Here is an 18,287-nt window from a genome sequence, read left to right as displayed (position 1 = left end):
GCAAGTATATCATAAGTTTATCATAAATATCAAAGAAGTATATTACAAAAAGACCTATTTTTACTCTGCTCGGGGAAAGTAAAAGAAACATCATTTTTTATCATTTTTGAAATGAAGGATTTGATTATGTTAAAATTACGTCATATGACGAGAACAACTAGAAAATTGAGTTTCGAGAAATCAAGAAAACGCGTGGTATTGCAATATTCTTTTTTATTCAAAATATGTTCTTAATTTTAGTAAGTTTAGTACTTCAATTAAAAATGTTAAATATTAAAATATTAAAACTAAAACTTCGGTTTATTTATTCAAATTAATTAATTTATTTATTCGAATTTAATCTTATCTTCGATAAAATTTATAATATTCTTGAAAAGAGAACAAATTCTTCTTTTGAATAAATGAGCTTTCCTAACATTGGTGATAAGTATAATTTTAATACTATTATCAACAAAATATTCTTCGTCCGAGATGACCATTATTTAAAGTAAAGAAAATAAACTGAATAATTGCTTTCCTTCGCAGGGAAAGTAATATTTTTCTGTGATTACCCTCGCAGCAATTGAAATCGCAGTCCCTTGCTTTTCTGTTACTTCTTTTCCACTTTTCTTAGTCCTTTGCTGAATTCTCCAATTATAACGCTTGCTATTATTCAAATTCTCGCAACAACAACACTTATCTAATTGAACGAATCGTACAATTTTTTTCTCTTCCTTCCTCTCTTCTAACCTTCTAATCGATGTCACACGCTTATATATGCCTATCTGTTGGATCGGCGACTTTTTCCGCGGGAGGTTCGCGGGGCTTTCTTTCATTGGTCGCGTACGACGATTTTTCATTTACGTTCCTCCGGGTGAATTGATAATCAATCATAGTCCTGTTTGCGATACCGACTCCCATTATCCACCTTGCCGCTAATCGCTCATTAGTCCCGTTATTGTCTTCGCGCGGGAACATTTGTCCGGGCTCTTCTGACGTTCTGAGTTAAGGTAATAACCCCGGCATTCGAGGAAAGACAGAGACCGAGAAATCGTGAGGATTAGAGAGAGAGAGAGAGAGAGAGAGAGAGGAAGGCTGCTTCCATTCACTGGAGGTGTAGGTAATAGGTATTGTCAAGTTCGCGTGTGTGCGCGAGCGAGCCGACAAATGACTTCTGTATTCTGTCAGCGAAATGAATAACGTCGCGCGTTACATATGGTGCGCGCACTCGCGCGCCCCCCCGCGAACATTCGCCAAGATCGGTCGAAAAAGATGGCCCGGGAACTAACGGCCGCGCTCTCCCGGCATATTGAAAGGGACCGGCGCGCTTTTGCGTGAAAGGGAGATATATTACCGGGAAATCCGTGTTACCGAGCGTCGCATATCGAGCGCGAAAGTTGCCGTCAAAGAGTCGTGGTAGTACCAGCACCACCACTACGTGGGCATCCGGCCGGAGGAGCGGCGTTCCTCCCGCGCGCTGTTTGCTCGAATTCCGTTAACTGTGCCAAAGAAAGTGCCATTTGTGATACCCGCCCGAGAGCCTGGGTATTATTATTATATACGCGTGTTTGACGCGCGTGCCAGCGAATCGACGTGCACGAAATATCGATGTTTTTGTCCGGAAACAAATGCATATATACACTGCGAATTGATCGAAAACACTACAAATGAAAGGAGGAACTAGGGCGTCGCATGTGAAGCCGAAAACGAGCTCTTCCGCACGCGTATCCCATCGCGCCACGTTCGCCCTGTCCGGTTGTCTTTTGCCGCTTCAGAAGCTCAACAAGTGATTCTAACATTCACGATTCAGAAGTACACCTATCATGTTCGCTACCAATAAGTCTATTTTGTAACTTGCAGGCTTCTGCTGCCTCGCTGCAGCTATTGATTAATGACGTTGAAGAAGCGAGAAAGAAACGCCCAAAATTCTTGTGGAATACGTTGAAATGAAAGGACACACAGTAAAAAACTTGTGTCGATTTGTCTAAACTTTTGTATTATTTTAACATTGGTTAAAAAATATACAAATATGTTAAATGAACCATGTTGAGATTGGTTGAGAACGTAACACTTTATTTGCATAAGAAAAGAATAGAATGAGTTACAAGGCCGGATTGTTTAAGATATTAGCGAGATTCGTAGATCCAGAAGAGATATAAAGAAAACGTGTTTTTGATAACTAGAACTTTTCGTAGTTCTACAGTTATAAAGTCTTATAAATATAAAAAAAAGTTTCGCATTTTTTATAACAAAAAACCGAAAATGAATAAATATCATGCGAACTTTGCGAATCTAGCACGATATCTCCCCCTTTAAGTAATATGATACCTCCCTCTCTAAGAAGTCAATAAAATTACCTCAAAAAATTACCTCTTTTGGTAACGATTTCCGTCAATTCTATTCGAATTCCACCGTTAGGTGTAATTTTAAAACAAAATTTCAACAATTATCAATTTTTCATACCCTTTAAATATTAGGAGAAGCCCGAGCAAAACAAATTGCACGAGTAAAAAGAGTAAAGCTGTTTTTCGTTAAACTATTATAGATGACGCTATGATAATGAAATTCATTGATAAATAGACTATAATGTGACATCATGATAGTGACATTGAAATAATGTAAAGTTATACGTCACTGCAATTTAGATTTTTCTTTTTTTTCGATATTTTGTTACGGTTTTCGTTAAGATATGTTTTTTAATTATTTTTAGTGATTATCAATTAATTAAAAATTGTTTTATTTGTCAAATTAGTCAGTCTTTAGTTTTTATTTGAGGTTATAATTTTTACATTTACTGTGTTATATTTTACGAATTTATTTTTAAAAGAGTCTTTTGGGCAAATTGAATAAAGCAAAGCGAATAAGGTATCCATTTTGCCCGTACAGAACACTTCTTGCAATTATTTTATTTTTTTTAAGTAATAATGATTGAAGGAAGAGGATTCATAAGAAACAATTCAAAGAAATTAATCAAAAATAAAGAAAATAAAAGATATTTACGTATAATCTGTAGTGAAGAATACACTAAGCCTATTTCTGAAGAGTGGACTGAATGTAGCCAGTATTATAGTGCAATTGGGTTCATCAGTCTTACACATCGTATTTAGGATTTCGTAACTACTTTTGCGATGAATGTACTAATTAATTGCAATTTTTGTATCCTATTTCACTTTGTTCGCATATCATATTCATTTTACTCGGCAAAGTTGGACAAAGCGAATAATTTTATTCTCTCAGTTTTTATCAAATAAAATTTTTGAAATATTTGAGTTTGATCATTTAATTTTCTTTCACAAAACGATTATTATATATAAAACAGTATTAAAATAGAAAAAATTTTTTATCTCAATAATTTGTTTTAACCTGCATTTTTTTAACATATTCACTTTGTTCTTTTCCTATACCCGGTACGATACCTGGAAATAAAATGTCATACTAGTTATTTTTAGCAGCTCTAACGACAATTTTCGTTAGTTGTAGTAGAGTTCTATGCTCTATAAACATTTTTAAACAGGATTCCGGTGATTAGATATTTTTAAATAATTTTTTAACTCTGACGTCAGCATGACACTTGGAAAAAAAGTGTCGTGTAGGTTATTTCTCGCAGTTGTAATGATAGTTTTGTTAGTTCTAGTAAAGTTCTTTATTCTACAATCATTTTTATGCAGAATTCTGGCAGCTACATGTTTTTAAATCATTTTTTTTAACTCTGACGTTAGCGCGATACTTGGAGAAAAATGTCATTCCCCCATACTAAAAAAATGATTTAAAATTATGTAGCCGTCAGAATTTTGTATAAAAATGTTTATAGAATATAGAACTCTAGTAGAAGTAATGAAAACTGTCGTTAGAACTGCGGAAAATAATTAACACGACACTTTTTCTCAGTGTCGTGTTGGTTCTAAAGATTGAAAAATCATTTAATCTTCTTGAACTCACCTTACGGTCTCTTAGACCGATGAAATATAAAACCGTACACGTTATCGCGCCAGAATGCTAAATAATTTTCCAATCCATCATTCGCTTTACTTCAATGCCGCGTACACGTTTGCTGTGTTTACGTGTGGATATTTCGTAGAATAATTGATAACTAATCAGTCTATGAGACTAAAAATATATAACCGCAGAATATAAATATAAATATAAATAGAACTTTGTGCAAATACAATTATACAACATAAAACTCTACTAGACGAGTCTACTACGAAAAAGTCTAATACTAGTCTAGACTATCATTAAAATTAAGAACTATCATTAAAATTACAGAAAGTAACTAACACAATATTTTTTCTCCAAGTACTGGGTGCAATATTTAAAGTATATGAAAAATTAGTAATTACTGGAATTTTGTTTTAAAATTGCACTCAGTGGGGAAACTCGAATAGAATTGATGGGATGATACTATTACCAAAAATAGTAATTTTTACTGACTTCTTATTCCTTAAAGAGGGAGGTGTCGTGCTAAATTCGCGAAGAAAGCACGACATATTTTAATTTTTGGTTTTTGGGTATAAAAAATGCAGAACTTTTCTCTTTTTTTTTTGAAATAAAAAACTAGAATTATGAAAAGTGCTAATAAACTTTAACTAATGTTTTTATCAGTAGAATATCGTTATAACTCTACTGATGCACTTAATTCTGGCAATAACAGTCGTGGCATGAAACAAATTGCAGCGTGCAACTAATTAGCATCGTGGAAAAAAACTTCATTCTGTTTGGGATTCCCCTAATTAATATCGTGGTAGGATAACCTATTTTAGGACAACTTTGAATGTAATAATTGGAATCTATGTTATATCTAAAAGATCATGATAAATTTCTATGCGGATAACGATACTGATAAAAATTACAAAACAGACCTACAGGGTTTATTTGGGGGATTCGTCCTCCCGCGGACCACCTTAAGTATTTTGTTCCCCCTAACTGTATAAGTAACAGTCTTAGGCTATTCATAGTCAGATCTTATATTTAAGACCGCCTTCCAAGAAAGATCCCATGTACTCACCGCAGCTGTCTTATTTTATGACGTCATAGAAACGAGGAAATCCATCCCAGAATTCTTGCGGTATACGTTCAAATAAAAAGATATACCTACAAAATGGCATTTGTGATGGATCCAGCACACTTTTAAAATACTCCGAACGCTTTCCTTTTACTCTCGCAATCAATAAATAGCTATAAAATTAAACAGTGGCAAAAGTATGAGGAAAGACAGATTAAAAAGGAAGGTTGCATATTGTTTTAATTTTACGATTATCTATTGATTGTTAGAGCAAAAGGAAAATGTTCGGTGAATTTTATCAGTATGCTGAATTACAAATGTCTTTATATATATATATATATATTTTGTTTTTCTGTAAATGTTTGTAGATATATTTATTTGAACGTATATCGCAAGAATGTTCGGTATGTTTTTTCGTATCTGACGATATCAAGCAAAACGACTGCAGCGAGGGATTAGAAGCCTTAAGTTCATCTTCAGATATGCTTTAGCCGATGAAACGATCCGTACAGCATCTGAAGAGGAACTTAAGACGATCTTAAATATAAGATCTGACTATAAAAATCGTCCTTATTTTGATGTGGACATCGAAAAAAAATTGTTTGTTGTAACACGAATATGACGCTGGCAGCGAAGATGATATTTTATCATCAATGGGATAGGAATAAATTCCACAGAAAGACGGAACAAAATAAATCCGCCTGGATATTTGTCGGACACGATCGAATTTGTCTTTGTGTCTACGTAATTCGCGAGGTGGAGATTCATCCGGAGAATATTCCGCGCGTAATTCCTCGCAGCTTCCGCGGATTCTTCCTCGCCGAGGAAATGGACTTCTCTGTTCTCCAGGTGCGGATAACACACAGTGTATTTCGAGTTCATTGCTTTAATGCACTTTCCGTTTCTAAACGAGTAATACGCTTTTTTTCCACCGACATTTTTCGAGATAAAGACTACGTTTTCTGTTAAATAGATCGTTAAGTGAGAAACGGGGAATTCAAATCAGTTCGGGATCGCGCAAACGTCCCGTGTTACCTCGTTCTCGAATCGTCCTCCGAGGCGCGAGAAGGAGAAAGGGACCTCGTCGCGTAACAATACCTGATAAAAATCGATTTAACTGAGAACGACGGCATTGTTCCGATCCAATTCGCGTATGCTAATGGGATCTAATCCCGATGTCTTTTTTTGCCGAACGTACAATCGTCCGATAATTTCACGTTATCTGGAATAATTTGCTATTACGTAGCGTTGCGTGTTTAACTGGTCTCATTCTTGTGAGTGACTTTCATACCACGCTGACGCCCACCTTGACGTTTGCGTCGACCGGCTCCCGCTTACGAAGGTAGTCACGAATCACTGACCCAGAAAAATATTACGGCGTCTTTGCGCATTTCATCGCGCAAAAATGTATTTCCAAGTTGTGTATATTTTTCCGGTCCCCAGACTCTCTCTCTCTCTCTCTCTCCTTTTCGCGTCGCGAGAATGTCAACATTTGACTTCGCGCTCCAGACTTTCTCTTCCCCGTTAATAATTTCGCGAGTCTGATGTCGTGCTATCGGCAGTTAACCCAAATAGATATCGTGATTATTAATACAATTAACATTTATATCGTCTCGGAAATATCACGTGAACGCTTGCCTCAGCCTCGCGCGCTCGCAATTAGCGATTAAAGTGCAAGTTATGTCGTAAAATACATATTCATGCGTATATAGGGTGTCCCAGGCCAACAAAGACAAACTTGGTGAGGACGTAGAACGGATTAAGGCGAACAAGAAAAATCTTCTATCATTTTGCAAACAACACACAAAACTTGAAGTTATTATTGGGAGTACAAATTAGTTCGGTCCATTTTCAAAAGATGGCTCTGGCTGTTATGAATGTTTCATAGTGACAGCTGGAGTTTCCTGCCTGCCTTGCGAATGAAAGGTTCATCCCGCAGGCAACTCTCTTTTCCGTAGAAGTTTTCTATAGCCCATCGCTCATACCAGTACGTTGGAAGGCTTCTTTGTGCTGCATAGCACCAGCTCCTGTTGTTTTGAGTTGTTTTGAGTCTCTTTTACTACACTTGCTTCTCCTCGATCGTGTTGTACGGCCGCTAATACATTGTGTATTAACGGCCGCCCCGCGCCCTCCCGGGTCACGTGACTCGGCCCTTTCGCTCCAAGATCAAGATCCGCCAAGATGGGAAGACAACAGAGAAATAGAAGAAAAGAAGAGGAATCCTCTTCTGCTTCGGACATGCCGGACGACAGGAATCGCTCATCTTTCCCTCCTCAAAATCCACCTAACATCCACCATGCAGTCAAAATGAGAAAGGCCGAAGAGAATGGAGACCCTCCGTCGATGCCCCGGAACAGTCCGACCCCTCAAGGTCAAGATCCGGGTAAGCAAGATAAATACGACGCATATTGTAAAGCTCCTTTCTACGTAATACCGAAACAGTCCCAACAACAAGATAACCCTTCCTACAGATCCATGACATCTTTCCTCAACATTTCCCGTCTACTATATAAATCCAACGTTAAGTATACGGAGTGCAAGCCCCAGGGGAGGAACATGTGGAGAATCTCCTTTAACTCCAGATCGGATGCCAACGACTCGGTCAATAACCCGTATTTAAAACAACTTGGCCTCACCGCCTTTATTCCTAGATCTCTGTTAACTCGCAAGGGAATAGTAAGGGGAATCCCTCTGGATTCCCCCTGGAAGAAATCATCGAGTGTATCAACCGCGAAAACCCTAAAACTCAGGCTGGGAATGCTTTTCGGCTCAAAGGGAAGAACGGGGACACCAATATGTGGGTTGACTCACCCACTGTGTGTATGGAGTTTCGAGGACAAACTCTACCAAACACCATCCTAATCTGGAAAGACAGAATCAACGTCTCGCCCTATATTCCTGTAGTCCGACTTTGTTACAAATGCGGCCGCTACGGACATACCACCAAGTGTTCTGTAGATCTGCGGAAAGATGCTTGGAATGTGGCGGAGGACATAGGAACTCTCCTGAATCACCGTGCAGGGAAAATAAGAAATGCATAAACTGCGACGGGAACCATTCTACACGCGATCGAAACTGCACAGTATACCTCAGCCATTACCAGATACATGGCTATTGAGAACGTATCCTTCTTCGAAGCCCGGAAATACATAGAATTTAACAGAACGAATACCTCGAGGGATCCTCCACCGTTTCCTACAAGGAGCAACTTCCCGGATCTTCCTGAGCAAGTCAGCCCAAGGACCCGTTATTCGCAAGCACTGAAGAGCACCTCGCAGTCTATCTCTCCGTTCGCTAAACTACTCGAGGATCCATACAGTATGGAATACAATATGAAAGCTCTACTTTTAAAATTACTCACGAGTATCGAACAGCTGTGTAACAGGGGGAGTGCAGAGTCAATCAAAAGGGGAAATGTCACTAAATCCTTAGATTACACTTCGATTTCAACCCAAACCATTCCCAACCCCGCCGACAACCCCAACCAAAGATATAGAGGCTTTTTAAATGAATAACTAAAAAAATTGTAAATTATTTGCAAAATGGTAAAAGATTTTTTGTTCAGAGTGGCTTAATCTATAAGTATATGTATAATAGCTATTGTACTTAGCGATGGATTCAAGATTCGAGGTTCAAAGTTCAATATATCTATTGTTAGATATCTATCGCTAGATACAACAGTTGTCATATACTTGTAGATTAAGCCATTTTGAACAAAAAGTTTTTTACCATTTTATAAATACATTATTGATCATTAATTTGAATAAATGGTTAAATATCTCATTAATATTATAAAAGAAATGACGAACGTAAATATTTTTATTAAAGAAGAGTCCATAATGCTTCCTACTAATTGTTGAAATATCTTTTTCATTTAAATGGAAGACTGAATGAATTCCTAGTGACCTTAAAGTGTATCTTGCTTGAAGTACAAATACAAATCATTAAGTACAAATATAAATCATCTTTGGGAGTTCTATTAGACAAATGGAAGCAAATTGAACCAGAAATTTTTAATATATTGACTGCCAGAATACCTCGAATATGCAAGACTGTGATTAAAGCTATAAGTGGATACGTAGACAAAAGCAAAATCTGAGTAAAAATATCGACTTATAATATAACTCCAATATTATGCGTGAAATATAATTTGATATTGTATGAAGTCCTTGCAATAGACGAGTAATTATAATTATGTGCGTTTTCTTCTTACTTAAATTATTAAAATCCAAATAATTTTAGCATTTATTCAAATTAACGGCCGGCAGTGTAAGACGAAAATTTTTGAATTATTAATTAAAGAAGTCTCTATACATGACTATTTTCAATAATTAATATTTCGAAATTTTGTTGTTTATAAAATGGTAGAAGACATTTTTACTCATTTCAATCCGTTCTGCGCCCTCACGAAGTTTGTTCCGGTTGGTTTAAGACACTCTGCATCTCTCTCTCTCTCTCTCTCTCTCTCTCTAAAGAATAGTCAGTGAGCTTATTATAAAATATCCGACGATGTCCGTAATCTCTTTCTCTTTCTCTCTTTCTCCCTCTCTCTTTCTCCTTTTCCCGGAAAAGTTGGAAAATCCGTTAGTGAAAATATCGCGTATGTGCGCATTTAATTACGCGTCCGAGCGCGGACAAAAGTTTCCCTTATTACATTCGGATTAGAGCCGGAGTGTGCGAGTCAGAGCCAGAAGAGCTTGTTTCCATTGTGCCTCGGCCGTTGCTTTTAAATCGCGACCGAACTTTTGCCCGTGTATTCCTTAATGAAGGTTCTCTCGGGTTCTTTTGGCGCTTACTTCACGGCGCCGATAAGAAATTCACGAAGGCTTTGCGCGTCTGCTTTTTCATCGACTTTGCGATTAAAGGCGCATTTAACGCTAGCGCTACAGTCGCTCGTAAACAATGCATTTACTCGTCTGCAGTATTGCTCCTTGTCATGCCCGGTAATGCCCTGTGAAAACTCTTTCCGCGCCAAACGATGCCCGTAATTTCACCATGAAACAATGAATTCACCCTCATGCTCTTCTGTACGGTATATCTTTTTTGCTGTTGTAATAATGCATGTAGATTATTATGTAGACCCAAACATCGAAGGATATTCATCTATGGCGGCTTTTGTTTATATATATATATATATTTTTTTTTTTCATAAATTTATTTCCAGATCATATATCGCCGAGCGCGGTTCAAAATTCAATCAATCCATAAATTCATCGGTCAGCTTGGAAGCAACAACAACACGTCCATATTTTTTGCAAATTGAGACGGTTAATAAAAAGCGCTATGTAAGCGTACGAGCACTATGCGCGGTAAAAAACAAGGCAATTTTATGTAGTCTCTGTAACGCGATAGGTGGCTATATTCGGATACACCCACTACCCAGATACTATTCTGTTTGCACGCGCACTAACGCATTTCGAGGGCGCAGGGCGCATCGGATTCATCGTTACTCAAACAATTTCGATTTTCTCGTGATGGCGTGATCGCATATTTTTGCAGAATTAAAAGTTATCCCATCCCCCCTGTTCCTCCCACATGATAAGCATGTTATTATCTCGTATCCCAAAAACGGTACTTTTTAAAAAGTCGCTATAGGTAAGTAAAACGTGCCCTTTTTCGTCCCCGCGTAAAACACGATCAAGAGCGGGAGATCTCGTGATAATTCACTTTCTCCTCCTCGTGCGACGGCTCGCAATGAACTGGGAAAGTAGGAAGCTATATGTGACGTTCAGCTTTATTTTTGCCGGCGCAAAAGGGAAATAACGCAATCGGAATTCGCGGCAGGGGAGGGGGGGAAGTAGGATTTTTCAAAGAGCCACCGCCGTCGCCATCGTCGTCGTCGTCGTCCTCGTCGCCGCCAACGCCACCACTATCGAGAATATTTTAAATCACGTCCGAGATAATCGAATTCCACGCCGCGTGGAGACGCACCGCGCCCGGCCCGGACGTTATTCACCCTTTAATGGTGGATTCGCACCCTCGTCGTGCCCACTTCCTCTTTTTTCCCCCTTTTCCCTCCAGAGCGCCATTTACGCATCGCTGCTACCGGCGACGGATCCGATCTCGTGAAGAATGCAAAGGCTCCCCCGGGAACATCGCGTCCTCCGGCACGTCGTCCCACGGACCGTATCGCGCGTCCGTAAATTGTGTGCCGTCCATCCTGATTCCGTGGCCACGACGAGAAGCACGCGACCGTCATCTCATCTCCATCACCGATACTAGCGTCGCGTATTCTGTCTCCACGGTGATAATATCTCCGCGCCGACGACGACGTTCCGGCCGGCGGAATTACAGGATAGCGTGCGGTTCCAGAGGGGACGCGCCGATATTTATCGGCCGACGGATCCTTTTCGCCGAGAAAGAGCTCGAGGAAAGCCGTGCCGGTCGACCGCAGCCGTTGTCTCTCCTTCCGTGGTTAATTTCGATACGCGTTCCTCTTTCTCTCCTATTTTCCCTTGTCCAGATCTCTTTTTCGTGGAAGTCCGGCAACCACTGGTTCCGATATATGTCACGGCGCGGAGAGGAGACGGCGCTGAATTTGGCTTCTGGCCTGGCCTGGAGCCGCGTTTTTTGTGGATTCATCTCCAACATGTCGTGAATATTTCAGTGTCGAGCATAAAAAATTTCTTAGGTTTATTCGTGGAATCCAGTCCGATCTCACAAAATAATCATGAATTTTAATCAAGAAACCTATAGATAGTTCTGATTAGAAATAGGGAAGACCGGGAATAGTTGACATATGTAGCAGGTTAGTGACAGGCTTAACATAGCCCGAAAAACTGACAACCGACAACACTGCATAAAAAATATAGAATTGTCGAAAAACATTGCGATAATGTTTCAATAAACATTGCGGTAATATTTCAATTTCAATAAACATTTTCAGGCTGCACAATGTATTTTTCAAAATAGATAATGTTTTCTGTTTTATATACNAGAGAGAGAGAGAGAGAGAGAGAGAGAGAGAGAGAGAGAGAGAAAGAAAGTAAAAAGGATCAATAATATATTATATGTTATATTTCCAAATTTAGTTATATTATTTGGTAATCTGGGCTCTTTTTTTAAAAACTTTACTTAAAAATTAATAACTTCCGGTTATGTTGATGCTTAAAACATTTTTTTCTTAAGCAATAGCCAAAATATTAAAATATTAAAATTGAGTTAGAATTGAGAGTAAAGTGACGTGATACATTGAGAAAGAAATGTTCAAACCATTCTGAAACTCAGTGTACAGTTGTCGTCACGTATGTCCGTATCATTCCCTAGATTGAAACTCTCATTTATCACACGGTCTTTAGCTGTTCACATATACACATAATGTTAAAACTATTATAATTAGAGTCATTATAACCCCACCGCATTATAACTTGAGTCATTTCTGCGACTCTCAACCTTATTCGGGAAAGAAGCTTCATTCCATGATTTGGGACAGGAACAGGATTCCCAATTAGTATCGTAATGGTATAATTTATTTTGAGACAGATTTGGATATTCTAATCGGAATCTATGATTTATTCTAGAAAAATCGAAGAAAATTTCTATACAGGATATTGCGGACGGAGAACGTGCGGTTCTTTACCCGTATGCAAGCCGTCCTCCGCGGCAGGAAGGACGCGCGATCGGCACGTATACAAATGCTTCCTGGCCCCTAATCGTAAACCGCCGGGAAACATCGGTTATTCCTAGATCCGTGCCGGAATTGCGTCGTATCGGCATGGATGTTTGACATTGGTATGAACGTCAAACATCTATATATCAATACGTCGCCGCTATTGATTTAGATGTTTGACATTGTTGTGTGCTTTAGCTACCGATATTGTAACCGTTATTATAGCACATTTCGCAGCCGGAAGAAGCGCGCTGCTATTTATTTTCGGACCGTGCNCCCCCCCCCCCCCCTTCCGCCGCTCCTTTCTGTCCGTTGCATGCGCACTAAATTGCTGTAGGACGTCCGCATGATCCTGCGAATGTGAGAGTTCCTCCATCGAATCGAGCGATCGCACCTCCCGCGCGCGTTAATAACAGGAAGAACGTCGTCACACCGACGTAGACTCCATTGACGGCGTCCGGCGTCGCTTTGTGCCTTCGTAACCGCGACGGTGCGGCATCGTGCAACTCGGGCGACGTGCTAATTATCGATTTTCCGCGGAACCAATTGCTGACATGTCGCGGCAGCCGCGTAGCGAGCGACGAACGCGCGTAAGGTTGCACGGTTTCAAGACACGGGAGAGAGTCATACGGATCTGACATTGAATGCGAGACGCGCGACCGTCGTATTGAATAGATCTTTCAATCAAGTTTAATCTTTCGGAGCGCAGACAGAGGAGAAGAGAAGGGGTGAGAGGGAGGGAGAGAAAGAGAGAGAGAGAGAGAGAAGTGGAATGGAACGGAGAGAACCACACTATTTTACTCGAATGCGTATTAAAGCTCGGGCGGTTCATATCCTCTCGAAGCAGGCCGACGAACTCGGGCGAGCGAGCAAGGGAGAGAGAAAGAAAGAGAGAGAGAGAGAGAGGGACCGAATATCTCATCTCTATATCGAGCTCCCCTCCTTTTCTTCCTCGTTCTCCGGAAACTCGCTCATCGATTCGTGCGAGCGGGTCTAGAAAAATGGCCATCGGGTTTTCTATTATCCCGATAAACATCTCACGGTGATCCGGACGGTTTGTCAATAGCGCGCGGCATATACAGTCGAGATGTTCGACGAATCCGCTCTCGCAGTAAGAGAAAGGCAAATGCAATATTGCGCAGAACGTTCCCAGGATTACACATCCTTCAAGTACGCGCGTTCGAGTTCTATCCTATTACCGAACCGAGAGACTTCGGTTATCTAAATTCGCACATCCTTGTCATTCGCCGTAATACGATTAGCTCGATGGAGGGGCCTCGAAAATTGAATTCATCGCGTCACGTGGCGGAAGAGAGGAAGAGAGTAGGGCGTCCGCATCCGACTTTGATCAATTCGCCGGGTACTCGCGAGTATTTTGACGTTTTCACCTTAATTGCAGTCACCTCGTTATCACCGCTCGCGTGACGAGCCGTGTTACATGTGGAATTAAAAATGATCGATGAGAAAGGACGAGTCGTGCGAACGCGAACAGCCGAAAGAAAGAGAGGCGAGCGCGAATTTTGTGTCGCACCGCGCTAGTATTAGCGGCAGTAATAGTAGTGGCAGTAATACTAGTAGTAGTGCGAGTAGCAGATACTTACAATTCATGTCCACTCTGACCGACGACGACAGCGGAATCGACCTATTGTTATTTGTGGCATTGCAGGTCAGCACCGAGTGGACGTCGTCCCGGCCCAAATTTTGTATAACGATCTCGCTGCGTGTCACATCGTTGTGCAGCGCGACGGTCCTGTTGCTGACGAATTTGTCGTTGCGATACCAGGACACCATCGGGGTCGGCTTACCTGTGGAAATACATCAATTTCGTTTGACTCGTCGGACGCGATCGTTGATTTCGCGGAAAACTTGTCGACTCGACGAATCGTTGCCCCGGCTCGAAATTTTAACTTTTATTAGATTTTAAGTCTACACCACAGTACGAGCTAAGACATCGCAATAAGTCCACAACTTCAATTCTAATATGATTTACTCCTAGTAGGATTAAAGATTCGAGAGAAGAGTAAATGATCAATATATGAAAACTTAATATCAGCTATTATGAGAACGTTATGTTAATGAAAATGTAAAATTATAATAAAACTATAATTTTATACACACACATACACACACACACACATACACACACACAGAGTGTCTTTAATCTCGGTTCCTATGGTGTACAAGTAGAACAAATAGAACGGGTGAAACTGAGTAGAAAAATCATGTACCATTTTGCAAAATTTGCAATAGTTAATGAGAAATTAATTATTTTGTCTGAGCTAATGAACGCACGGGAAAGGTAGACTGGACATTGTATAAAGAAAAATGGCTTACTTCTGAAGATCTCATAGCAACAATGAGCATCAACTTATTTCTAAAGACGGAGTAATACAGCAAACAGCGAGCGGCATGTAACACATTACTCTGCGCCGAAAAGAACATGCCTTTTGCTATGATATTCATCATTACTAAGGAAACCGGAAGGAACCATTTTTCTTTATACAGAGTCTAGCCTACCTCTTCCCGTGCACTCATTAGTTCAGACAAAATAATTAATCCCTCACCAACTATTGCAAATTTTACAAAATGGCACATGATTATTCTGCTCAGTTTCATCATTCTACTTGCACACCACGGGAACCGAGATTAATTTGGGGCACCCTGTATATATAAGAAAGTTTCATTATATAGAGTGCACGAACGTGGACTGATCAGAACATGAACTATTAGAAATGAGAGCATTGTCATATTTTACTAGTACGAAAATGTGAATGAATATGTTCGTAAAGCTCAGCAATAATAATTTATGGTACTAGACGTTTAATAACTTCATATACTTATTTTAATATTTTCTCGACAAATTAAAATTTGTTAACGGTCAAAATCAGATTCAACAGCTCAAAAACTTAACAAAAAACTTATCGATTTTATTTGTCACTTCGGAGGCCAAAATCGGCCTATTTTACCCACCGTCCTTTCGGCTCGGCAATCGTCGTTAAAAGTTAAAATTTTTACTCTTTGTTAGACCTTTAATTCTACAACACAATAGGAGCTAAGATAATAAAATTGGTTCAATCTCAATTTTAATAATCTACTTTACTTCCACATCGACCCTGATGATATCTTATATTTCCGTTTTTCCCCTTTCTGCGTCAAAATAGATTGTTTGAGTAGCATTGAAATTAAATTTGTATAATTAAAAGTTTAAGAGAAAAGTTAATATGTGCTAATGTCGTCAAAGTAGGTCTTTACTAATCTATAGGCCACTTAAGTAGGCGCAAACTAATTCTTCAGAGTAGTCATGTCAAGGTAGTATTCAAATTTCGACTTGGAAATCGTCATTTCGAATCCAAATTTTGGCCCTATGTTAGACTTTAAATTCTTAAAACAACACAAACTAAACAACACAATAAGAGCTAAAATAGCGAAATAGATTCAATAGCGAAATAAACTTCAATTCTAATAGTCTAATTTACTACTATGGCCCTGATGATGTTTTACATTTGTGTTTTCGCTGTTTTATTAAAGTAAATTGTTCAAGGTGGCAGTAAAATTAAATCTATAGAATTAAAGGTTCAAAAGAGAAGTTAATAAATCGCCAAAAGCGTCTTTATTAAGTCTTTATTAGTCTGCAGGATATCTAATTAGGCGCAAACTTAAAAGAGCGTCAAAGGATCAAAAGCATAAAAAAATTTTGACTCAGGGTAGCACGACTATTTCCTTCCAGGTTTTACTTGACGTTTTACGAAGCGGTTCTTTTCGGAGCAGGTGCGCGGGGATTTGAACGTCGATATTTTTGCGGACGGTCACTCTAAAATCGCGAAGTATTACGATATTGTCGCTGTAACGGATGCGCCGGTATAACGATATAATATGAGTGTCGATATCGTTCAGGGGGAGGCTTCGTTCAAAAGCGCGGTATAATATAATAATGATGAAATATAATAATTATAACATGTAATTGTCGAAGAGACGGAAAACGGGCGAGGACGATAGATTGATTGAGAGAGAGAGAGAGAGAGAGAGAGAGAGACGCCGCTATAGATTGAATATGAAAATGGTCTTTTATTATAAACGAGCAGGATAGTGCGCCATTAAACAACGCGAGCCTGAATATGCGTCACATCCGAGCGATCATTCGAGCGCGCGGACACTTGGATTATGTATCAGCAATTGCGTGCGCGGTACACACATCTGAATACCTAATTACTTAATATAATTGATAACGTAAATTAAGGAATGTAATTAATGTAGCAAATTAATGCGGAGAGATCAGCGTGGAATTTGTTAATACACGTAATATACACGCGTGCCGTATCGTAGGAGTAGTCGGGATATATCCCGGCATAAAACGTGCGCGCGCGGATACTTAATTAACGCGCGTGCATTATAGCCTGACGCGCCATCGCTCGGGCACCTCTCGCGGAGGTAATTTATTAAAGTCTTGGCGTGGAAATCTGGAGATTGTTAAACGCGGCGCGGATCGTCTTCCGTCGCAACCGGCGAGTTACCGTGCGCGCGAGAGCCGTTAATATTTTCTCGATGCGCGCGTGAGGAGGACCTCGCTGCGAAGAGAATACCGGGTTTAATTTGTCCTCGCACGATGCTCATCTCGCCACGCGCAGCATAAGCGAAACGCCACGTTGCGCGCGCGAGTTAGCCAGCGAGCGAGCGACACAAACACAAACACGAACTTGAATTATTTAACCGCGGGCACCGATTATTTTCCAGCGAGCAAATATTTACATCGTACAATGCAATTCATAATGCAATCAATGACATAATTTAAATAATAAATTAATGCACATATCACTGGGCATAATTAATTATTGCGCCATGAACGTGTATCGGCTTGTATTCCAGCTCGCTCTCGATTGTACTTATTAACAATGGGAACGCTCGACGTCGCGGGGACGGCCGGGTCAAAGATGATTATTATTAATAAACCATCGATACAGTGCTCTCCCCGTCTCACTCGTCCCTCTTCCTTCCTTTACCTCGCGTTTTACATTTTCGCCTCGACCGCAACTTCAACGACAAATTTGCCGGGCAATCTCAGGTCGATTCAGCGGAAACGTCGAAGGAGGCTGTCATTAATCAGAAACTTTCCAATTTTTCGACATTACACGCCCTCCCTGCGCGAGTCTCGAATTAAAATTCTATCGAAGTAAAGCCCGAGCAGAGAGTAACCGAGGAATACTACGGGGCTTCGTTATCTATTTGTGCCATGCCGAAGTTAAGCGCGCGAGAGGAAAGTCATTCTCTTTTAATCTCTCCCAAACTCGGAAACTGTAAACGTCGCGACGCGTTCTCGCGACCGAGGAGAGGATCGACCTCGCGCGCATGCTCTTCTTCTCTTTCCCTCTCTCTTTCTCTCTCTCTCTCTTATCCACCAGAAGTCTCCGTCGTTAAAATTAAAATTAACGTCGCGGGAGATGTATATGTGAAAATAAAAATCCGCAACGGCCACATCGTCGCCAACCCGTCGTCGGGACAAAAAGTCCCGAGCGTTCCCACGACTGTGCCGTATCGATCGCGCCGATCTTACACCCAGACAGGCCGGTGCGAGCGAACACCGCGCGGAGCGTTAAAGAGGAGCGTAAACAAAAATAGACAGGAGATAAAAAAAAACGAGAGAAATTCGCGCAACTTTTTTCGAGAAGGAGGCCGAAAAAACCGCCACGGGGGGGGGGGGGG

General features: G+C 40.2%; 1 protein-coding gene across 1 annotated transcript in view; it reads right to left on the bottom strand.

Annotated features, from left to right (window-relative positions):
- The window catches only part of LOC106749443 (hemicentin-1-like), a 410,426-nt gene that overhangs the window by 86,807 nt on the left and 305,332 nt on the right, over positions 1–18,287 (bottom strand). The window contains exon 5 of the mRNA XM_014628886.1: positions 14,192–14,395. Coding sequence (XP_014484372.1) covers positions 14,192–14,395 — 204 coding nt within the window. The remainder of the gene's footprint in view (positions 1–14,191; positions 14,396–18,287) is intronic.

This window comes from Dinoponera quadriceps, unplaced genomic scaffold, assembly GCF_001313825.1.
Source record: "Dinoponera quadriceps isolate SergipeBrazil2010 unplaced genomic scaffold, ASM131382v1 scaffold3736, whole genome shotgun sequence".
Taxonomy (NCBI): Eukaryota; Metazoa; Arthropoda; class Insecta; order Hymenoptera; family Formicidae; genus Dinoponera; species Dinoponera quadriceps.
Note: the sequence above shows the minus strand (reverse complement) of the source record. Positions and strands in the feature narration are given on the sequence as shown.